This window comes from Pinus tabuliformis, chromosome 2_2 (genome assembly GCF_031772625.1).
Source record: "Pinus tabuliformis cultivar Carrire ecotype Pingquan chromosome 2_2, CPIR1, whole genome shotgun sequence".
NCBI classification, from domain to species: domain Eukaryota; kingdom Viridiplantae; phylum Streptophyta; class Pinopsida; order Pinales; family Pinaceae; genus Pinus; species Pinus tabuliformis.
The window spans coordinates 49,912,048-49,937,338 of NC_142300.1; the positions used below are offsets into that span (position 1 = coordinate 49,912,048).

The 25,291-nt window shown below is 39.8% G+C and overlaps 1 protein-coding gene across 5 annotated transcripts in view; it reads left to right on the plus strand.

Annotated features, from left to right (window-relative positions):
• Positions 1-3,971, plus strand: part of LOC149191425 (pentatricopeptide repeat-containing protein At3g62470, mitochondrial-like) — a 100,949-nt gene extending 96,978 nt beyond the window's left edge. For 2 of the 5 annotated variants that reach the window (XM_089404256.1, XM_089404257.1), the window contains 2 exons: positions 2,947-3,034; positions 3,137-3,173. In XM_089404256.1, the coding sequence (XP_089260382.1) occupies positions 2,947-3,034; positions 3,137-3,158 (110 nt within the window). In that variant the 3' untranslated portion in view covers positions 3,159-3,173. Of the gene's footprint in view, positions 1-2,946; positions 3,035-3,136; positions 3,174-3,634 lie in introns of those variants that run through there. The other 3 variants (XR_016254276.1, XM_089404258.1, XM_089404259.1) reach the window with 3 other exon arrangements.
• The last annotated feature ends 21,320 nt before the right edge of the window (positions 3,972-25,291 follow it).

Consider the following 25,291-nt stretch of genomic DNA (forward strand, 5'->3'; position numbering starts at 1 on the left):
AATGCTTCTTGACCTCTGATTTCTCTGTCTTCAACCTTTATACTGTCAATCTGATTTATGATTCTATACATCTTTGTTGAATTGTGAAAGAAGGTTGTGTTTTTATCTCCCGCCTTCAGCCAGAGGTTGCGAGATTTTAATCTCCATTCCTCTTCCTCTGCTCTATTCTCTCTATATATTTCCCAATAAAGTTTCTTTTCCTAAAATTGACTTTCTTTTGTTTCTTCCAGGTGTTCTTTTGTTTCTTGAACTGTTTCCATTTTTTTATAATAATTCTGCCTTCCTTTTCTAAGTTTCTTTATGATTATTCTTGGCCCATATTTTCATTTCCTTCCTCAAGATTTTTAATTTGGTTTCCCAAACAAAATTTGGAGAACCTGTAATCTTTTGGGACCATACCTCTGCTGTTATTTTTTTAACTTCCTCGTTGCTATTCCACGAAGGGCAATATCGAAATGGTATAGGTCCCAGATTCCCCATAGTCCCTAGGGAGATTACCACTGGCTTGTGGTCAGATGCTGAAGTGTGGACTATTCTAGAAATGATTGAGCTGTAGTTTGTTAATATGTTATCCTGGATTAGGATGCTATCTAGCCTTTATTTTATAGTTTTTTTGCCGATTCTTTTATTGCTCCATGTATATTTTCTGTTATTGGGAGGAATATCCAATAGGTTATAGGATTCCATAATGTTTTCAATGGAGTCCCTTGATGGATCAACATGAAAGGACCCTCCAAACTTCTCATCAGCATTCAAGACTAAGTTGAGGTCTCCTCCAACTATGATGCTTCTGTTTTGTACCTGGGATAAGATATCTTTGAGAGAATTCCAGCATACTTCTTTCTCTCTATAGTGATTTGGCTCATAGATATTAATCATACAGTATTGCTCATCAATGATTTTATTTCTGAGGTCAGTTTTAATCCAGTGTTGATATTTTAGTTGATGTACTAATTCCCATTTTCCTTTCCTCCACAAAGTGAAGATACCTCCGGAGGCCCCTGTTGCTTGTTGCTTGGAGAGCTGAGCCTTCATAGTTTCTTATTTTTTGGAGCATTTTCCCAGATTTTTGTTCATTTATTTTGGTCTCCTGTATCATGAGGATGTCTGGATTTTCCATTGCTAATAAATCTTTGATTGCATTGAATTTCAATGGGTTTCCCATTCCTCAACAGTTCCAGGTGACCAGATTCATTATTTATTTTGGTTGGAGGCAGAGGGTCCTTTCCCTCTGGAAGGATGGGGGGTTTTCTCCTTATTTCATGTGTTCTTTTTGAGGAAGGAACCCATAGGTTGTTGAGTACCGATAGCCATCTCCTTTGCTGCAACTTCATCTCTTAGTTCTCTGTTTGACTTTATTCCTTGTTTTTTTTGATGGTCAAGAGAGGATAATGACTAGTTCCTTGTTAGGATTCGATCAAAAGAGGGAGGGAGGGGGTTAAGGGGGAGATTAGGGGAGGAGGGGATGGGAAAGGGAGGAAAAGGGAGATGTGGGGAGGAGGGAGGAGAAGAGGAGGGAATGGTAGGCTCTTCAAGAGGACCAAAAGGATTAGAGACCAAAAGGTTGGAGGGATGGAAGGAGGCAAAGGAGAAGAGGGGGTAGGGAGGGGATCAAAGAGAATAGGGGTTGAATGAGAGGGAGCTTGAGGGAATGAAAAGGGCTAAGATGGTTGTTTACTTGCTTTTTCTTTTTTACTTCTTCCTATTTTGATCCTGAGCTACTACTTCTTCGTTTTTTTGTTTTTTTGGACATCTATTAGCAAAATGACCGTATTCATGACATACCTTACATTTGAATGGGATTTGTTCGTAGTCCAACTGCTGAATGTGCATCCAACTGTCGACTTTGATCTTCACTGCTTCCGGGAGGCCTTTTCCTATGTCTACTTCAACACATATCCTTGCACACGCGTGCATATTCTCTTTTGGATCGCTTTTGTCGATGTATTTTCCCACTACATTTCCTATTGCTTTGACTGATTCATCTCCCCAGCAGTGGAGGGGGAGGTGAGGGAGACGCACCCAAACTGACACAACATTTAGCACATCCAACTTTGGATTGAAATCCGGAGTCCACCTGTTTAAATATAGTCCCCTTTTCCATGAAATATGGGCCATTTTTGAATATCAAGTCTCTGTCGTCTTTTGTTTCTAAATGTAATGTGTAGTAGCCCCTTCCACAAAACCTAATCGAGATTTTTCCACTGATTGAAGAGGACCAGTTTCGCTCAACCCACTTCTGCACGGATCTAAGAGAGGCCAAAGTCCTGTAAACTGTCCCCCCAATCTGCGTTCAGAGAGTGAGAGCGCTGCACGACGAGGAAGGGAGGGTGGAAGAATGATTTCTGGGATATCTTCTAGTTTTTTAACAAACTTGGAAACATAAGGTTTGGATCTAGGAGAGCCAAGAGAAGTTAACAGAAAAGCGAAGGCTGCAGTGTTTTCTTCAGGGAGCCGAGCCATTCCAGAAGAGGCAGGAGGGAGGTCACCATCCGGAGGGACCATAGCTGTGGCAGGAGGCCGAGGCCGAGGCAGCCAGGAGCAGAGGAATGCAGGGGCCTGCAGAGTGCACACGCATCTAGTTCAAAAAATAAAAGTCGATTGTGTAGTTGGGCATCTTGACCTCCAAATTCTTAATGATTAATACTTAATGGAAGCATTCGCTCTGCGATTTTCTTATTATAGAAAATTATATGTTTTTTCCCACCTTGAGCGTATCACATTGGTGTGTAACTTTTCTATTTCTCATCAGCATTTGTACACATGGAACATATTTCAGTTCCCATTGTGTTGAGATAACAGTGCATCTTTATTGTCAATATCTATTTCAATTGTAAAGAACATATACATAATCTCTGTGTCCATATACTTTTTTTACAATGTTATCCTATCATTGTTTTCTCTAAACAATGCAATTGACTAGTATTTTTTCTGCACCAATATCAGTGTGTATCCATCTTAAGCCTGGATTTATCAGGTGCCACGAGGGATCTGCTTTGAGGTGTAAATATTTTTTAGGTTATGAAGAGTTAAGGTAAAATTTCCATCTCCAGGGATTGGATCCCTCTCAGCTTTTGATAGATGCAGATTATGATCGATCTCGATTATTATTCATATTATTATTTCTTGGAAATAGATCGCTGGATGGTGTAGAATAGTGCACCTGACCCTGTGGGAATCCAACTGGGGACCTGCATAACATCCAGGATTATCAGCAATGTCCTGGCAAGTGACACTGACTTATAATCTAACCCTTGGGACTAGTTTGGTTGATTTTTTGTGATACTTTTTCGGGGCCGACGCCAGCATTATGGATGTTATGATGCCCCCATACTGGGCTTTAGAATCTGCCTCTCAGGGCATTATGCCTTCAAACTTGATATTTTATACCTATCATCTTATTCAGTAAACGATCCTCTTTAGTTTTCATTCCATACAACGAATGAACATGCCACGATGCTGGTATTTAGTATTTACTATTGACATGCTCTAACGAAAATTCTAATGAATATAGTATAGGAATTACCTGTTGGTTGCTGCTGTTTAATGTGCTAGTAGATTCAAAGACATATGCTGTGTTAGATATGTGTTGTTTATGATATACAGACTGACAAGATTGACTTGGTGCTTGCAGAAACCAAGTGGTGGGAATGATCTCACAGATGGCATGAGGTGCCCCCATGCAAACACAAATTCTTCTAAGTTTCGAGCATTTGATAATTTCTCGTGGACCTTTAGCCTACGCTGTAGGGAATGAGTGAGTATTAAGATCCCTAATGCGGCGAGGGAGGAAAGTAGAAGGCATCCATTGTGTTTAGGTCGTCTCATTATTTGATTGCCAAAATGTGCCATCCATATCTCTGATAAATATTATATGTGTCGGAATTTTTAATAATAAGATATATGTACAGTGGTTTTCTTCTTTTCTTTATGAGTTTTACAATCAAGCACATGGGTCTTGTTTTATGATATTTGTTATATTTATCATCTTGCTTTAGAATTCCCTTTAATTCAGTTGTGATAGACAAAAACAAGAAGTTTCTATGCTGTCACGATTTCTCAAATTTTATCATTCAAGGTTGAATCTCCAGCTCCTTACCCAGAAATTTATGTTACATTTGATGTTGTATTTTAATGTTTCAAACATATGTAATAAGATAGTATATCTTAAACTGTCTACGTTGGATTGCATTATGTGTGGATATACTGTTAACAAGGTGGGTTGTGGAGAAACAAGTCCCTGCCCAAAAGCATGAGTGCTGCACTAAGGGAATTTTGCCTCTTCTGTCAAAGAATCCTGTCTCTTCTGTCAAAAGTTTGACTCGTGCCAAGCAGCAAGAAGCTCCTCTTTCTGAAGGTTGACCAATCCAACTATTCGTGTATTTTGACTTATGACTCCAATTCATTTGAATAAGTTGATGCTGTAGATCAGTCTCTACCACAAGCCCTCAATTGGACATGAAAAAAAGCAAACAAAAACTATGAGCAGTATCAATGTTGTGAATAATAGCAAAATCACATGCACTGATCTACTCCAACCGATCGAGTACCTGAAATATATTAGACTATTTTTCCATTATGCTTACATGGACTTTCACTAGGGAAATTGCACACCTCCCCGAGCCTACATCATGCAGTTAGTTTCTTTAGACCACATACTTGAGACTATCACCAACTGTATGTTTCTTTAGACCACATACTTATCACCAACTTTATACATTTAAAAATGGCATTGAATTCAATTTTTGGACCATGACTCTGACTAGTATACAGGGTTGTAGCCAAGACCGTCTGGTTGGTGATAGCATTAAGACACCAGTATAGTTTTCAGCTCTTAGCCTTGGTTTGAAATGTTAACAAGGATTACCTGTAACTTCATGACAACTTTGACATTTTGCACGGCTCTGTTTTATAAATATGGATAAAGGATAATTTTAGGAAAGTGGACCTAGGTTAGGAATAGAAGCTATATCAAAATGATATAAATATGCGCATTTAGGTAACATTGTAACCATCCAATATTTGGGAAATGAATCTTATGAAAAGCTCTTTCCTCATGTTATGTGAAAGCTTAGTTTATCTCCTGCATCTACACTTTATTAGAGATGAATTATGTAAGAAACAAGAACAAAACCTACAAAACATAGGCCCTCACACAGACTGTCCATGAAATAAAATAAAAATATAGTTCCCATTTACAAATATAATTGTGCTTCAAGAAAAAAATTCAAATTGACTAAATAAATTTTGAACCAAGACTATAAGCAATATGTGGAGGGTATACATATTGACAGATGGGCACTCACCCTCTCTTCTGCAAAGCTCCTCTTCTGCCTCAAAGCTTTTAGGGAAGAAAGGAGCCTGGCAAGCTTGTTGACCAGAAGTCTAAATTCAAAATGCATGGAGGAGATGTCTATCTGCTGAAAGGATATTCAAATTTGAGAATGGAATGGAGCCATATGTAAGTCAGGTCTATCATCTGAGACGATAGTTCAATTTCAGAGAGCAATGGAACTAAGTGGAGGTAAATCACCATTGGATGACAACCTGGAGAGAAGTGATCCGTCTACTGAAAGGATATTCCAATTTCAGAGAGCAATTGAACCATATGGAAGTCAGGTCTGTCAGCTGATAGGATATTCTGGTTTCAGAGAGCAATGGACAACAGCCAAGAATTTTTTGTCTTTGGCACTGCTCACCTTGTGTTTCCAGCTATTTTGTGCAGGGATTTTCTGGAGCCCTTTCTAAAAGATTTTGAGAGAGGATTGTGACAGACTAGACTGTGCAGGTTGAATGTTTGGATCTCCATTTTTGAGGACTGTGAACCATAAAAGCCTTTCGCAACCAGGCCCATGATCCAAGTCATCTGGTTCATATTCATGTTCAAACTTCATATTAAATTTGAAAAAAATTCACCAATGCCAAAGAATATGATAAAATCCACCTTTGAGTTTAAGAAAGCCAATTCAGTGAATTTCATTATAGCTTCATATATTCAAACAAAAAACAAATACAAACTTCCATTGTGACCCAAAAGTATGTCAAAATTAAATGTCAGCTTTCAGGACTGAACACATGAATATATACATTTATGGTTTTATTTTTATATTTTTAAAACTGAACATAATTATAAAACGAATCTTCAAATTTATTTTTGACACTTGTAAAAAGTTCTGCACGGTTTATTGAATTCACCTCCACTTGAGATTCAATGAATTATAAATTTTTTGAAAAAGGTCCACCATGCGTGGTGATTAAGACTGATCTTTTCAGCTACGTCTGGGTTTGTGGGAGTGCTTTGCATGTAGAGTGTTGTGCAGCAGTCCACTTCTTTTCATTGTGCAGAGCTTTGCTGGTTCTGGAAGAAATCACAAGAATGTGTATAAGTCTGCTTAATTGCCTATATTTGTTATAAATTACATGTGTAGACAATTGTGACAGAATTCATGACCTTGTCATGCTTGCTGGAGTGGCAGAACCTTTCGGAGGGACTGTGTAATATGCTGATTTTCAGACCATGTTATGAAGATTCTGCGCTTAGAAAGACTAACCTAAAACACTAGGTAACTGCAAATTGAAATCTTCAATCAGAACAGCAGACCCAAGTATGCTAATCCACAAAATACACTGCTAGGAAAAATTTACAAAACAGCGAGAGAGAAACTTACTTTCAAACCTGCTATTGCTTTTCATTAAATCAGAAAATTAATTCTGCTATATAGCCAACTCAGAAAATTACTTCCCTCCTTGAAAGAAAACGTATCAAAAAAACTCTTGTTGATCACTTTTTCAAGAAGTTGAAACTTTAGTGGGAACATGTGAATGAAATTAACATGTGTAGTTCACAAGAAGTTATCCCCTTTGATTGGCGAATGAATGTGATCATGTTACCGATAATAAAATCATCAAGAGTCCGAGCATTTTCCTGTGTGTTGAAGTTTTCTTTGGCATCCCATTGACATCAGAAGAATAACCTACCCAATAACTTAATTGTCCAGATCTGAAAGATTGCTGACAAGAAGCTCTGGAAATAATTGTACAATAACTCAACTCCACAGGACTCAATGTAAATTGTCTACTGACATAAAAGACAAGAATTCAGATCTAAGTGCTGCTTGCCTAATTACATCACTGCAGAAATTAGAAGTACAATTGTAAGAGGACTGGTAATGGAAATGCAACAGGAACTAGAAATTTACAAATTCCACATGTGGGTTCAGGCATAAGCAACAACATATCTATTTATCATGGCCAGCAGTTAAGGCTTCTGCCCTCGAGGCAAAAAAGGTCCACACTTGTACCTCTTTAATAAGGGAGGAGAGGCAGATATAGATGCACCTGGGACATAGTCAGTTTAGCATTAGCGCCATACGTAGCAATAGAGACACTGACAGAAATAAGGGCATACGCAAGAGCAATTTCATTGAACTATTATTTAGAGAGGGGTTGGAGCAGAGATGCCATTTTAGATGTAGACCTCCTCTAACTGGGGGCTCTCCAACAACTGGATTTGCATCATCTGGAACTCGATATGAAAATCGAACTACTACTACTGGTCATGCTGCTTATGGAATTCTTGGTGCTGAAACGGCTGTTGGTGCCAAAGCCAAGTTTGAACTTTCCCAGACTGGCAGTAAGGAGGGCATTCAAGTACAGTGATGTGTGGTTTGACGGTAAGTCACATGGGCGAAGCCCGGGAGGACTGAAGTTCAAATCTCATGGAGTACAGTGACCTGCTGTGGTGGCGGCTAGAGGGGCGGACCCCCCTCCCGTGGGTGTGCTCTTGCTAAAATCATAGGATCTTAGTATACCTGACTTGCAGGTGGTTGGTTATGCTCTTGGTGTTATAGTGGCAGCAATGAGGTTTGATCCTGGGTCTCCTGTGGATTAAACTTGATAGTTACCGATTCACCATGTGTTAAAAAAAAAAAGGAGGGCATTCAACAACTTTGTGAATGTACTGCATACAAGGTGGTTTTCCATGATTTGAGTATTGTGCTCTGGGATGGTTTATACCTTGGGGGAACAACGGGTGCAAGGATAGGACCATTTCTTGAACAGCTTGAATCAAACCTAGAAATTATAGCTGATGCTGTCCATACCAGAGTTTGTACTCGTGTTCTTACTGCATTAATGAAGGCCTGATTTGATGTTTTTTTGTTGGTAGTGCTGGGAGGTCCTTCTCGTGTTTTTTCAAAGTCTGATTCTGAAATAGTAGAGGAATATTTCGTGGCTCTCAAAAACCTGTTCAAAGCTGACGGGGAACATGCTTGCTCAATTCTTAAAATTAAATAATAAATAAAATTAAATATGAAAAAATTAATTAAAAAAAAGAAGTAAATATTATAAACAAAATTAATATGTGAAACATATGAGATAGGCACCTGGGACTGCATGCCGCTACGCGCACCCTCTAAGATGGCGCTTGTTAGTTCCCTGGTTGATACTTTGTGTGTGGAGGCCAAGTACAACAATGCAACAATGAGCTCGCTACGACACTGCTGGACTTGTATGGGACCATGGGTAACAATGGGATCATGGAGTAACCACCTATTTTATTAGCCTTAGTTCCAATGTTTGATGCATTGGGTGAAGCAACAGACATACCTTTCGATACTAAGACGGGAAAATGAACTGAGTTTTGAGCTAAAAATACGACTTACCCAAAAATTGAGTGGTGAAATGGTATCACAAGGACAATGGCATTGTAGTAACAACTTGATTGCAAATGCTTGGGTGCCTCTGGAAATATTTTTCGCTGATATGCGTCGTAACATTGACTCATATGTTGTTAGTGATAATCTGTTGATTTTTTTGTAGCATTGGTTGTGTTCTAGCCATGAAATTTGGTGGAGAGGTTAGAATACATGTATTATCTAAAACTCGGTAATCTTTTATGGAAATTCCACCTAGAGATGACTTAGTTAAAGTAATTAATCTTTTTTTAATTGTGCCTAAGTCTAAATTTAGGAAAATTGATTAATTAAAGGGTATTAATTAAGTCATGGTGAAATCTTCTAGAAGAAGACATGGATAGAGTTCTAGTTAATCTTAGTCATTGATTATGTTTTAATCTTGGTCATTGAAGCCTCAACGAGAGATTATAAGAAGAAATTCGATGGGGGTTGGAGAACACACTTGGAGCCACTAGGAATTCAATATTGCTGGGAAATCGAACTCCAGAGTAGTAGCTGTGTGTTGTCGGAGGTGATTCAGTAGTTTCGAAGCAGTGAGAGAGGGGCAGGGATAGTAAGGCCGGAAGGAAGTTTTTCCAGTCCGGTGAGTGCATAGTAGAGAGACAACGTACTCCATAAAGAGGCTGACGCAGTGCAGAGAGGCAACATAGAGCTTCAGAGGGAGATCTGTATTTTTGCTAAGGAGAAGTCGAGATTTAGTGGCAGAAACCAGAGTGGGAGCTCGAAGGCCAGGAAGATCAAGTTTCCAGAGCAGCAATTGATCAACAGAGTGAGAGAGACGTTGGTCCGAGCTGGGTGATGTAGAGGCAGTGTAGAGGTAGCAAAGAGCAACTCATCTTGAGCTAAGGTCAATGTCAGATCACCAGTGGAAGTGAGTTTTTCTCACTAGGCCTTTGTTAGTCATTTTCTATGTATGGAAAGCTAGATTTGAACTTCCATAGATTTGTACTCAGATTACTACTGCATAATAATAAAAACCTTCAGCTGCTGCACTGATTTTCCCAAGTTGGGTTTTTCCGGGGACATTGGTCCAAAAATAACGGTGTATTATTGTGTGTATGCATATATTCTTCTAGTGTTTTTATATCTTCTGTAGTATTTATTTTGTGAACGCTGCAGTGTATATGTTTCGATATTTGCCGTAGGAAACTGCAAATAATTTGTTTGATTAATTTAACAAATAGAAGAAACATTATCAGTTGTTGCAGTAGAATTCAGTGTGAAAATTCTATCACTGCAACAACTGATTTATTTTACCTACTTATTTTCCCAATAAGTTATTTATGAAAATCCTCCAGTAAACATTAAAATAAATTCTACTGTAGATATCACACCATAATACAGAAACAAAACCATGCACAAGAATTAACACATTGACACAGATATTTTGGACAACAGTCCTCGGAAAAACCCAATGTGGGAAAACCGGTGCAACAAGGGAGGATTTTATTATTCTGCAATTCTTCAGTACAACTGGGTGCCAAACTGGCTTACCCAACAGAGAGAAAATTCTTCAGCACTTCTCCTAGTCTCAGCGTCAGCCTGGATGACCTCTACGTAGCTCCCAGACACTCTGTGTCAGTCCTTGCCTCTCTGCGTCAGCACTAGGCCTCTCTGCGTCACCCATGCATGCCCTCCAGTGACTGCGCAGTCTGCTGCCTCTACGTCTGCCTTTCCAACCTCTGCGCTGTTCCCCTGGTGCTGTTCCCGACTCTTTGTTCCGTACTTGTTATCTCCTGCTGCTCTTCAGACCACTAATTCAAATTTTTCAGCTAACCCCGCTCCAGAAATCGAACTGACTGGCCTCCCTCAGTGTGTTCTCCAACTGACCCTCAAGCTTCTTCTTATACTTTTCCTGTTGGTTCTTCAACGACCAAGATTAAATCTCTAATCAACGACTAAGATTAGATTTGGCTTGATCCATGAACTTTGGAACCTTCTAACCCAATTTTATATTAATGCCCATTAATATTTTATTTTTCCTAAGTTTAGACTTAGGAACTTCATTAAAAATATTAATTATTTTAATATCTCCCAAACCAATTAGAATCTGCCCAAACCATTTCAGGGTTTTGGAGATCTCATGTGCTTTAGCCTCTCCACCAATTTTCATGGCTAGAGCACATCTGATGCTACCCCAAATCAACATTCACGGTCACCAAATTTTCACATAATCAACAAGCTCTTCCTCTAGATCATGATAATCATACTTTTTACTTTTATCACGAGAATTCGAAACTGGAAAAACACTTATAGGAGCCAAAATTGGAAGGTTGAGCCGCCAGTTTATGCAAGGGTTGAAAAGAGACAGGTTGTGGGTTGCTGGAACATGGTCACATACAAACCTCTGACGGTTGCTACAAGAAGCAAGGAATTAGAACTTTAATTGGCTTTAGCTGCTCCCATAATTTAAAAACCTGTGTTTAAAAAGCCGAAGGGCTCTCACTCTCGGCCATTCTGCTAGCACACCATCTTTTGATTGTGATTCAACCTCTATAGATTGATTCCTCTGCATGTTTTTCAGACCAATTGTTTCCTGTATTTTAGAATTTGGTGTTGAAAATAGCAACAAGAAATGCTAATAATAGCATTGCTATAGATAGCATTTTAGGATATATTCAAATTTTAATTTGTCCTTGAATTAAAATTTGAATTTAGTCTCACCAGCTGTTTGAAAAATAATTAATTAATTCATCTTGAGTTAATTTGTTGGAGAAATTCAAACATGAAGTCTTTGTGAAGTCATGCAACAATTATCCCTTCGATTGAGGAAGTTATCCTTTAATTAAGGAGATAAGAATTAGTTGTATTTGAGTTGCAATTAGTTAGCTTAGTTAACTGAGTTAAGTCCAGTTAAATTAGTTCCAAACAGTTGGAGGAAGTAATTGTGAGTTCAGTCAGTGAATGCATGCATGCATGCAACTAGTGTTCTCCAGATAACTGAATATTCTCTCATAAATAACTCATGCATGTCAGTTCAGAGTCCAGACAAAGACCCAGTTGAGATTAAAGGCAGGGACACTATACTATCAGTTGCTAGAATATTCCAATGAGAATATCTCTTGCATGCAGAAGGAATTCATTCCTTGAGGATTGCGCGGTTTCTACAGAGGTCAGAGCAGTGTGTGAGGTGAGAATCACACAGGTTACAACTGGAGGACCCAGGAGAAACTGTGCAAGGAAATAGGAGGCTTGGAGGGCAGAGGAGAAGGCATATGTGTTGTCTATTCTGTCTATGAGCAGCAATGAGGGATTGTACTGAGAGCTGGATAGCTTGAGAGCTAAAGCTTTGTGTAATCCTGAGATATTTCCACTTGTATGATAATACAAATAACGGGGTTTTTAGCTGAGGCTTTCCCCAAAGTATTCTTCTGTGTTTTATGTGTGATTGAATCTTCTTCTCTGTTATATGTGTTCTATTTGATCTTGCTCAAAATCGATTAAGCTTCCGTAAGTTCGATTGTAGAAGTAGATTAAGTATTTTGCTTTAGTACATTGCATAATCAGTTTAATCTACAGTGAGAATTTCTACATTTGGCTCAAAATTAAGCCCTGCAAACGTGTTCTAGCTTTCTTTGGGGTAACGGTAGCTTACAGGGTTGAATTTGTTGGAGTATCGGTGAGAAGCTACAGACATGAGTAGCAACGACAATGGACAAAAACAAGGAGGGGGCATTTTTCACTGCCTTCACCTCCGACCTCTCTAATTTCGGGAGCATAGTGCACAAATTGGTTAACATGTACGTTATTTGTGCTTCCTTCACTCGATAGGAATTTTCAAAGATTCAAACAATTTCTTGCATGCAATTTGGTTTTGATATTTCCACACCCTAGCTTATGTGCACACTTTGTGTATGATGACCGTGTTCTTCATATGAGTTGAATTATTCCATTTGGGGTTTTGAATTGTAAACATTGATTAGCAATTCCATTATACTCAAAGAAGAAGGAATAACAACTACCTTTGCCATTGTTGCAGTGTTTGAATAACTTGCTTGTGTCTTCTCAATTGGTTCATAAACGGGTGTTTCATAAGCTGTAAAAGTCGGAACAACCTGGGATGTACCAAGTGCCTCTTCAATTGGTTCATAAATGGGTGCTTCATAAGTTGTAAAAAATTGGAACAACCTGTGATGTACCAGAATTTGGAACTCCCATTGATGTACAACTCGGAACAAGGTGCTCTATGGCTTTACTTCCTTGGCTCTGGTTCATGGACTTGGTGTTGAAATCTGTAACTAGGTTCGGTCTTCATAAAATGTATTTGTCAAAAGAATTTTTATTATTGTTACAATGAATTTTAAAGGATGGGTTTCAAGCTTGGGTCATCATGTTTTAGGTCAAAGTCCCCATTGAAGACTTCTAGGATTTATTCTGAGTCATTAGAGTCATTGTACATTTAAAGAGACCCTTCTTGGGCTTTCGGATCATGTAAAAAGAATTATTTTTTAGTCAAAAATGAATTTAGTCTCCTCCACACCAAGTCGGCCTCAAGAAGATCAAGTCAACCTCAAGACAAGTAATTCGACATCACAGAAGGGTTATAAATACAAGGAGTTCAAATTCATTTGGAGTATCTCATTCTCTCTCACATAGTTCGATCTTTGAAGCTGGAAGATGGAAAAGTGTGAAATTGTTTAAGGGTTGGAAAAGAAGTTGGAAAAAAGTGCGAGCTTCTGGAGGAAGATAGAAGGCCTCAAGATCAAAATTTTGGGACAAACCTCACTCCATTCCGAGGTGTATTAAGGGAGATCGAAGTTCTCCAAGTTTGGTCGAAGATGCTGCTGCTACTATTGCTTGGTTGAAGCTACTACTACGTCGAAGCTGCTGCTGATGCTGTCAGGTTGAAGTTGCTTGTGAAGGGTTGACATCTGCAAGAATGATTGAGGGTTGACTTGGTGTGGAGGGAATCTCTTTTTGGGTCTAAGGTCTTAGATTATCTCGAGAAACTATTGAAGGAAGAATTGTTGACTGAGTTTACCCCTAGATAGGGGTTTTGCCTTGGTTGTCTGCCTACATATGTTGTCCTTGTGTTATTGTTTTGGTAATTTCTTAAAAAAAAAAAAAAAAAAAAAAAGAAGAAGAAAGAATGACAAGTAATTATCTATATAAGAAAATATTTTAGCCTTTCTGATTTTTTGACATGGTATTAAAGCTAAGGTGAACGAGGAAAAATGAAGTCTTGAGTATCTACTAGAAGGAATCTAAGGGATTGATCTAGGGATCATATAAGGAGCTCTTATAAGAGAAGAAGCTCACTATCTTCAAGGACAATGTCTAACACATTAAAGAGTGAGAACAAGTTGGAAGGAACATCAAACTACAGATCTTGGAAGAAGAGGATTGACCTCATTTTTGAAAATAACAAGGTCTTGGATGTCGTCAGAGGGAAGGTGAAGAAATCTACCAAAAAATCTAGTGATGCAGACAAGGTGAAGTATAGGGAATTAGAATATTGGCTATGACTATGATGGTAAAAAGCATTCAGGACAATCTTGTCCCATACATTTCCAATATAGACCATGCTCAAGAAATGTATGAAGCATTGACAAAATTATTCACTATAAAAAATATTGGTCAAGTAGCAAGATTGAAGAATGAGTTAAGGACTACAAAGATGGCAAAGGAAGATATCGTGGCTTCCTTCTTTATAAAGATATCAAGGATTAGATATGAACTTCAAGCCATAGATGAAATAGTACTGGAGAAGGAGCTAGTAGTCATTGCACTATTGGGACTACCACCTACTTGGAGTTCTTTTGCTTCAGGTCTCAATAGTTGGAAAGAAGCTCCCACCTTTGAACAATTATGGAATGCTTGCACCCAAGAAGAAATGAGAATTTCCTTAGTATCCAACAATGGAGAAGAAAAGGTTTCAACTACATACTCCGCTTCCCACAAGACAGGACACTCCAAGAAGTCAAGAGGGCCAAGAAGAAGATTGATATGTCCAAGATAGAATGCTACCAATGCCACAAGATAGATCACTTTAGAAGTGACTGCCTCAACAATCTGAAGAACAAGAAAAGAAGCAGGGATCAAGTCAATATAGTTGAAGAAGGATCTCCAAAGAAGACTAAGCGCGAAGAATTGGATATAAGGGACTTACACTACTAATGTCCTTTGATCTAAGACTGTTGTAGATCTAACCCAGAATATAAGAGAAATAACAAATATACCCAATAATAACAAGATCGAAATAGATAGAAATGATTCACTTTATTGATCAAACCCTTAAGGTAGGGCAACACCATACATTCACTCCTTAAGGAAGGAGAACACTCCACAAGCCATATGCCTGTTCATACAATAATCCTTCACTATCTTCTTTGACTTGGAGTCTCTAGCCTCTATATAGGCCTCATACATACAATACCATGGGTCATTACCATGGTTCCCTCATACCATCAACTAATACCATGGGCCCATTACATTATTACTAACTACTTGTGGTCCCTTACATGATATGGGTTAACTGTTAGGCCCCTATACTACTAGTGTAACCCCTTATTGTTATTAGTACAACCCACTTATTATATTGATGTACCCATGTAGTGCCCATATTGTTACTATTGTGCCACATAGAAGCCCACTATTGTTATTGTTGTGCCCTACAATATTATTATTATGTAGGCTTTGATTGTATTGGGACCACTTAGACTCCTATATATAGAAAGGAGGTATTTTCATTTGTATCATCGAAGAATTGTTCATTTATGTAATGTAAAGGAGGTTGCCCCCTCGAAGAGGCTGAATTCTAAGGCGTTGATCTATCTTTTCTATCTTTTCTTGAGTTGGTTTCATAACATTTGGTATCAGAGCTTTGGATTCTAGGGTTTCGCTGCTCCAAACAGGTCATCGTGGCATTTTCGCTATAACTTTTTTTCTGTGACGTTTCAGAAGTCGCAAAAAAAACCCATTTGAGAAGAAATCGCGCTGAACCTTGGGTCCGAATTTCAGAGCTTTTCGCGCGATATTTTCGGAGATATGATCTCAGGAAGTTGATCTTTTTGCAGACTCCTGAATTACACTCAAAACAGGTGACCTGGGGAAAATCGTCATAACTTTCTTTCTGAGCATCAGATTGAAATTTCGTAAGAAGTTACAGAAAGAGGACGGACTGTAGTTTGTTTTTATATATTTTTCAGATCCAAAGGTCTAAACAGTGACACGTGGCACTTCATACAAGTTCGATCTTCTGGAAAGGTCTATAATCAGGTCATCTTGGGAGATTGTGCATAACTCTTTCTTAGAGAATCCAATTTGGATCAGACTGGTGGCATTGGAAAGAGGACACAGAGGGCTACTATAGATCTCAATTTCAGAACTTAAAGATCTGAAAGTACAGAGTTACAGTTGTTTCAAGTTCGAGCTCCTAAAATCAAGAAAAAGCAAGATGAGGAAGTTTGATGGCAAGGATCCGGTAAATTGGATACTTCAGATGGAGCAATATTTTGATCTACATGGTGTACAACTGTTACAAAAGGTATGTATTGCATCTTCATATTTAGAAGCAGATCAATTTTTATGGTACAAAGGGCTTTGTTCTCGTAAACAGCTTGTTACATGGTCAATTTTCACGGAGGAAATGATAGCACATTATGAGGATACAAAGAGCAACACCTTCTTTAGAGCAACACCACAAAAATTGGAAAGAGTAAAAGGGCTTTGTGACATAGTGGAAAGAAAAATTATGGAAACCAGGAAGTGTACCCCTCACAACTATAAAGATGGAAGTGTTGTTTCTCCTAGCCTTCCACAACCTACAAGGGTTACACCACAACAATTGGAAGAAAAAAGAGAAAAAAGGCTTTGTTACAATTGTGATAGCAAATGCACTAAAGGTCATAAGTGTGCCGAGAAGAAATTATTTTACATAGAATATGAAGAGGAGGAAGAAAAGGATCAAGAAACATCAAAAGAAGAAGATATATGCCAGGACCTCACCGCAGAGAAAGAATAAATGAATCAGACCATATCTTGTAAAGCATTGGCAAGGATTACCACTCCTCAAACCCTCAAGATAGAAGGACATATCAAGAAGAAAAATGTGCAAGAAGTGAAATATCACATCGAGAAAGAAGAAATGAATCCAACCATATCTTGTAATTCATTGTTCGAAATTACCACTCCTCAAACTATCAAGATAGAAGGACATATCAAGAAGAAAAATGTTCAAGAAGTGAAAGATCACATCGAGCATCAAGAAATGAATCTGACCATATCTTGTAAAGGATTGGAAGAGATTACCACTCCTCAAACTCTAGAGATAGAAGGACATATCAAGAAGAAAAAGGTCCAAGCAGTGAAATATCACATCGAGCATCAACAACAAGTTCTCCAACTTTTAAAGGATAACGCCACTTCGGTGCAAAATCAAACGAAACAACAGGTAGATAAACATCGTAGTGAAAAATATTTTGATGTAGGTGATTGGGTATTTTTACTGATACATCTCAAGCAAGATATTTATGAGAAGGAAATGTTGGCAATACTACATGCACTTAAAAAATGGCGACCTTACCGAATGGGAAGACTCTTCAAGGATGAGGATGTGGAAGCATTGTTTTGTGCTATTTATATTATCCAACCAGATTGGATAAATAAAGCAAGGGATGAATGGAAGAAGGACGAAGAAGTATGGCCATTTATTCAAAAGTTGCAAAAGATCCCAAATCAAACAATATTGCCAGAAATTGAAGAAGAAGGAAAAATCATATTGGAACTTGGAGCAGTCATAGAAACAAGAACCCAACAGCTACGAAATCGATCAATTTCAGAGTATATCATCAAGTGGAAGAACTTACCCGCTGAAGATTCCACATGGGAGGACAAGAATTTTATACAGAAGCATCAAGAACTACTCAAGCGTTGAGGACAATGCTTTTTGAAGGAGAGGGGCATGTTAGGCCCCTATACTACTAGTGTAACCCCTTATTGTTATTAGTACAACCCACTTATTATATTGATGTACCCATGTAGTGCCCATATTGTTACTATTGTGCCACATAGAAGCCCACTATTGTTATTGTTGTGCCCTACAATATTATTATTATGTAGGCTTTGATTGTATTGGGACCACTTAGACTCCTATATATAGAAAGGAGGTATTTTCATTTGTATCATCGAAGAATTGTTCATTTATGTAATGTAAAGGAGGTTGCCCCCTCGAAGAGGCTGAATTCTAAGGCGTTGATCTATCTTTTCTATCTTTTCTTGAGCTGGTTTCATAACATTAACCACCTTATTTATTACTATGCCCCATCCCATTATTACATTATTACCTTGGGTACCTCCCTTGGTACCCCATATTATCCCCCCTAGGTATATAACATTCCACCCCCCTTAGCATGTTTCGTCCCCGAAACATGGGAATAACACAAATAATAAGATCTACTCAAAAGAGTAGTCCACTGGTACCATGAACGTGCATCTAGCCATCCAAGAGAAAGGTGAACCTTCGATCTCGCTGGTGCCTCGCTCGCTTGAGATGGAAGTTGACCGTGGCAGCTCTCCTGTGTTGATGTGTAGTAGGTGGATCGTCGCTCCTCGCTATCCATCATACGGGGGTTGTTGTCCTTATGACTAATTGGTTGCCATCTTGTTGGTTGTTTTCTTGTGGGGTGATGTGGGTGATGATATGTTGAAGTTTTAACCCACGGTGCCTTTTTCTTTAATTCACCCTGTTGTGGTGCCTGTTGTGGTGTCTTCGTTTCCAATATGACTTCAACCACTGAATCTTCATTAGATGTGTCAGCACCTGTTACCTTTTCAGCTTCAACCTCTGTTTGTGTTTGATTGTCGACCATCATATGCTCATCATCTGATATGTCAGTCCCTGGAATATCTTCTGCGTCAACCTCCGTGGACTCTATCTGTTTATTGATGGAAATATCCTATAATGTAATTTTCTTCTTTTTATACCAGAGCTTCAGGAATTTCTTTTGCACTTTAATATTGACCGTACCCACAGATTCCATCCAAGGATATCCCAAAACAACATCCATGTTATCCATATCTGAAGTATAAAAGTCACAATGCAACACATACTTATCCATAGAAAGCTTCAAATCTTTATAAACTTGAACATCCTCATTATCAACCTGTATGTTTTCAATGTGTTTTGTTGGAACTTGCAATTTTTTTGCCAAATTAACATTGATAAAATTATGCCTACAACTAGGATTTACAGACACAACGATCTTCTCCTTTTGAATGAATCCATGAACCTGCAATAAGGAGATACCAGCAGAAAATAACCCTTTAGGTTCCTTGGTTTCCTTATTTCCTGTAAAAATAAAATCTTTGCTAGGTTGTGTGTCTGTCTGTGTGAGCTTATCCACAAGATTAGCTTTACGGTCAAAGTGGTCCATAAGAGGTTTTGTGAATTTGTCCCAAGTCAAGGGCCTTTGACAGCAACGTTGATGCCCTTGCCACCATTGCAATCTTTCAATGTCGAAGTACATTGTTCCCACATTCAGCTGAGTCTCATCATCCATGATGTAATTCAATATAAAACATTTCTCAATTTGTGCTATCCATTTGGCTGGATGAGAGCCATCAAATGGATACAAGTCCCTCAAATTCAGATCTAGGCGCACCATCACAAAAAATTGGCGAAAATTTGAAATGGTCACAATTCCGTCAATATTGCTCAGAATCCCTATTATAACCTGTTTCCAGAAATGGAACAATCATTCTGCATCTTCCCATGTGATAGAAATCTTGATCCAGACACTAGAATTTCAGATCTGTGCTGCAACTCTCCCGCCGTCACCAAAATTTCTGCAAAAAAGAGCTGATTTTAAATCAGCGATATCTCCCTCATCCGGACTCCGATTCGACTGATTTTTTTTTTTGAATTTGGGTATTTTTTCACAAAGAATCCAGATCTACAATTAGATTTTGCAGATATTGCACCAGGACGTCCAGATCTGCGCCGCAAACTCGCTGCCCTGAAAAATTGTTTGCAACCCCACTGATTTTTAGATCAGCGATATCTCCTTCATCCGGACTCCGATTCAACCGATTTTTTTTTTTGAAATCGGCTATTTTTTCACAAAGAATACAGATCTGCAATTAGATTTTGCAGATTTTTCACCAAAACATACAGATCTGATCTGCAAACTCGCCGCCCCCGAAATCCTGCAAAAAATAAAAAAAAATTCTCCACTTTTGTGCCCAAGAAAGTGCTCTGATACCACTTGTTGTAGATCTGATACCACTTGTTGTAGCTCCGATACCACTTGTTATAGATCTAACCCAGAAATATATGATAATGGAAATAAACCCAGAAAAAATAAGAGAGAAATAGATAGAAATGCTTCTTTATTGATCAAAACCCTTAAGGTATGGCAACACCATACATTCACTCCTTAAGGAAGGAGAACACTCCACAAGCCATATGCCTGTTCATACAATAATCCTTCACTATTTTCCTTGACTTGGAGTCTTTAGCCTCTATATAGGCCCCATACATACAATACCATGAGTCATTACCATGGTTCCCTCATACCATCAACTAATACCATGGGCCCATTACATTATTACTAACTACTTGTGGTCCCTTACATGATATGGGTTAACCACCTTATTTATTACTATGGCCCATCCCATTATTACATTATTACCTTGGGTACCTCCCTTGGTACCCCATATTATCCCCCCTAGGTATATAACAAAGACTTTGTTAGTTCATTTTGATTTCTAGTTTTTAGGTTTAACATATTTTGGAAAAACATTTGTTAAAATTGGCAACTAGGGCCAAAATCCATGTCGATCATCTTATTCATGGCTGATAATATTTTTATTATATTCCTCTCATCGAGAGGTGTAGGATTGATCTACAGATCATCCGATTCCGATAAGTATTTATGGAGATATGAATTTATTTTGATTATGGAATAATTATCAAGCCGACCAACAACTCATGTAGGCTTAGAATCCCAACAGTCGCATCTATTCAATCATCCACATTTGTGTATAATCATCTCATCTCATCTCTCTCTCTCTTTCACTCGAGTCGAAAAAGGTCGTTCGAAATCTTGGACTAGTGCGCGGTGAAATCTTGCACTGGTGCGCGGCGAAATCTTGGACTGGTGTGCGGCGAAATCTTGCACTGGTGCGCAACGAAATCTTGCACTGGTGCGCGGTGAAATCTTGGATTGGTGCGCGGCGAAATCTTGCACTGGTGCGCGACGAAATCTTGGACTGGTGCGCGGCGAAATCTTGGACTGGTGCGCGGCGAAATCTTGGACTGGTGCGCGGTGAATCTTGGACTGGTGCACGACGAAATCTTGGACTGGTGCACGGTGAACGAATCACTGGTGGAGACTTGAAAAGTTCAATCTAGGGTTTGCTGCCTTAGTTCAGGGCTGATCTGGGGTACCCGAGTCGAAAAAGGTCGTTTGAAATCCTAGACTAGTGCGCGGCAAAATCTTGCACTGGTGTGTGGCGAAATCTTGGACTGGTGCGCAGCGAAATTTTGCACTGGTGCGCGGCGAAATCTTGCACTGGTGCGCGGCGAAATCTTGGACTGGTGCACAACGAAATCTTGCACTGGTGCGCGGCGAAATCTTGCACTAGTGCGTGGCGAAATCTTGGACTGGTGCGCAACGAAATCTTGGACTGGTGTGTGGCGAATCTTGGACTGGTGCACGACGAAATCTTGGACTGGTGCACGGGCGAAATCTTGGACTGGGGCGCGGCGAAATCTTGCATTGGTGCGCGGCGAAATCTTGCACTGGTGCGCGGCGAAATCTTGGACTGGTGCGCGACGAATCTTGGACTGGTGCACGACGAAATCTTAGACTAGTGCACGGTGAGCAAATCATCGGTGGAGACTTGAGAAGTTCGATCTAGGGTTTGCTGCCTTAGTTCAACGCTGATCTGGGGCTTGCTGCTGCTGATATAAATCAGATCTTTGTACTATTTCTCTCCGCTGAATTATTGAAGATAAAAGAAGATTTGATCAAAGGGTTTCCCCATATTGGGGTTTGTCCCTAGCTAGCCACCACATATTGTGTCTCTTGTCTTGGCTTGTTTTCTGTCGATCGTTTAATGTTCTATCTGCACTTTACTAAATGTGATTGCTAATCTGTGGATAATAATAAGAAAAAGAAGTAAACTGCTCTAAGCATAGAACATACCATAACCTAACATGGTATCAGAGGTGAGGTGAAGACAAAGCCCAAGCAAGAGCAAGAGAAATCACCGAAGAGAAGATTGGCAGGCTACCCAAAAAGAATTCATGGGGTCGTCAACGCACTTCCCTGCCGAAGACAAGCTCCGTGAGAAGTCTGACTACCACTGATGGAAGATGTCTCTTGATCTAACATTGGAAGAATAAGAAGTGTTGGACCATGTGAAAGGTGGAATAGCTAAGCCTCCATCAAATGCATCTAATGCTGCTAGGAACAAATGGACCTAAGGGTGGAAGAAAAGGACGATGTTACATTTGCGATAAAGCAGGCCACTATGCAAGGGAGTGCCCTGATAGAAGGGACTCACACCAGGACGATGATCAAAATCCCTCTCATGGCAATCAAAGGAATGGCAAATCTGATAGTAGAGGTAAAAGGAGTGCTGGAAATCAAGGAAGAGGACAACCATTCAAGAAGGCTAGAAATTCCAGGTATGAATCTAACACTGTTGACAATAAGCAAGATGAATATTATCTATTAGCTGGTTTATCTACCTCTGCGCCTTCGGACTCGCTGGGAATTTGGCTTATTGATAGTGGTGCTTCAAGGCACTTCACTGGTTACGAAGAAGTTCTCCATAATCTGATAGAGAAAGAAACTAACCTGTAAATTGTCCTTGGAGATAATATGAAATATCCCGTGAAAGGTATAGGCAATGTCTCTCTTAAATTGAATCAAGGTATCCACCTACAGGATGTATTATATGTACCTTACCTCAAGAAGAACCTAGTGTCCATCTCGGCAATGGAAGACAAAGGCTATAAGGTGGCTTTCAACAATGGCAAGGTACGTGCATCAAAAAACAATATTAAAGATGCCTTCACTCTTGGTTTTCGAGTTGATTCATTATATCAGGTCAGAGGAACTCCGCTAGGTGTCATGTCTTGTGACACATCTCAAGCCTTGATCGAGAAAACTGAAAAGAAGATCAAGATCTTAAGGACTGATAATGGGACTGAATATAATCTAACAAGTTTCATGACTTTAGTAAAGAGGCTGGCATTAAGAGGGAGACTACTACACCATATACTCTTGAACAGAATGGTGTGGCGGAAAGGAAGAACCGTACGATTGTGGAAGTTATCCGTGCCATGCTCCATGATCAAAGACTTCCAAAGTTTCTATGGGTAGATGATGTAACAATGCCCGATGTGGATGAACCCATGGATCCTATTGATCCACCTGAGCCTTCCTCTTCTAGAAAGAGGCCCTCTTGGCTTAGGGGGCTACTCAATGATGCTGAAGGACACACTGCACCCCGAGGAACCTTCCGTGAAAGTAAGAAACCTAAAAGGTATCAAGGATACCTGACCATCATGAGCACGATCATACAAAATGAGCCTTCATCATTCTTAGATGCCGTCAAGCATCAAGTATGGAAGGATGCTATGACCGAAGAATATGAGTCTATTATGAAGAATGATGTCTAGGAAGTAGTTCCCAGACCCCAGGACAAGACAATTGTCACTTCTAAATGGCTTTACAAGATAAAGCATGCAGCAGATGGAAGTATGGAAAAGTATAAGGCTCGTTTTGTCGCTCGTGGCTTCTCCCAAAAGGAAGGTATAAACTATGACGAGATATTTGCACCTGTTGCCAGATATACCACCATCCGCTCAATCATAGCCCTTGCGGCTTCACAAGGATGGAACCTACATCAGATGGATGTCAAGACCGCGTTCTTGCATGGTTCGATCAAAGAAGAGGTCTACGTGGAGCAACCCGAAGGATTTGAGATTTATGATCGAAAATCTCATGTATGCAGGTTGAAGAAGGCTCTCTATGGGCTGAAGCAAGCACCCCGAGCATGGTATGAGAGGATTGATAACTACTTGATGAAACTGGGATTCACTAGGAGTGAAGCCGATCCTAACCTTTACTTTAAGGTTGAAGATGACAAACCTCTCATATTGGTGCTGTATGTGGATGACCTCTTTCTAACAGGTGTAGACCCTTTCATTCACAAATGTAAGAGGTTGTTGGCTTCTGAATTTGAAATGAAGGACCTAGGACTGATACGCTATTTCCTAGGACTTGAAGTGTGGCAGAAGCCAGGGGAATTTTCCTATCTCAAGGAAAATATGTGGCGAAGATATTGAAAAGATTCGGTATGGTGGACTGCAAGCTTGTAACAACCCCGATGAAGCTTGACTTCAAGAAGTTAAGCGATAGTGCTGCTGGACCTGTTTTACGAAATGCCATTGAGAATCGACAACTCGTCGAAGCATTAATGTTCTTAGTGAACTCTCGTCCAGATATATGCTTCGCAGTCAACATGTTGAGTCAACATATGGTTGAACCTCACCACATACATTGGATTGGTGCCAAGAATTTGTTGAGATATCTTCGTGGCACAATTACTTATGGGTTAAGATATACTGCCGGAGATGTGAGACTACTTGGATACACTGATGCTGATTGGGCAGGTAATGTGGGGACTGTAAGAGCACTTTCGGGGGCTGTTTCTCCTTGGGATCTGCTTCGACATCTTGGATGAGAAGGAAGCAGAAGTCGGTGGCTTTGAGCACCGCCGAGGCAGAGTATATTGCTGCTAGCATGGCCTCCTATGAGGCAGTCTGGTTGCGAAAGCTCTTCAGTGAGTTGTTTGGATTTACATTGGATACCACCGTGATCCTATGAGACAACCAGAGTGGGATTCGTTTGTCAGAGAATCCCGTATTTCATGATCGCTCCAAGCATATCGATATCAGGTACCACTATATTCGAGATATGGTGCAGCAGGGAGCTATAAGGCTCCAACATATCGGTACAGATGAACAGGTCGCCGACATTCTAACAAAGCCCGTGGGGAAGTCAAATTCTCGACTTTCCAAGAACGACTTGGTGTCGTTCAAAAACCCTCTGATGAGGGTCTTGTATGATGTATTGAGCTCTGGGAGCTCCGGGGGGTGCGGGGTACTTCTTGGAGTGACATATGATACTGGTCTAGGACCAGTGGTAGGAGTTGTACCCACTATGACACTGACTTCGGGTCGGTTGAGGACTGGTCTAGGACCATTGGTACACACTTTGAGACTGACTTTGAGTCAGTGGAGGATGATACTGGTCTGGGACCAGTGGTGGGAGTTGTACCCACTATGACACTGACTTCGGGTCGGTTGAGGACTAGTGGTACACACTCTAAGACTGACTTTGTGTTAGTGGAGGATGATACTAGTCTGGGACCAGTGGTAGGAGTTGTACCCACTATGAAACTGACTTCGGGTCGGTTGAGGACTGGTCTGGGACCAGTGGTACACACTCTAAGACTAACTTTGAGTCAGTATGATACATCCTCAATCATTTCTTCTTCTTCATAATTCGGACAAAGCAGAGCAGAGCATAACAGAAAAGAGCAGAGCAGGAAGGATAGAGCACAACAGAGCAGGGGTC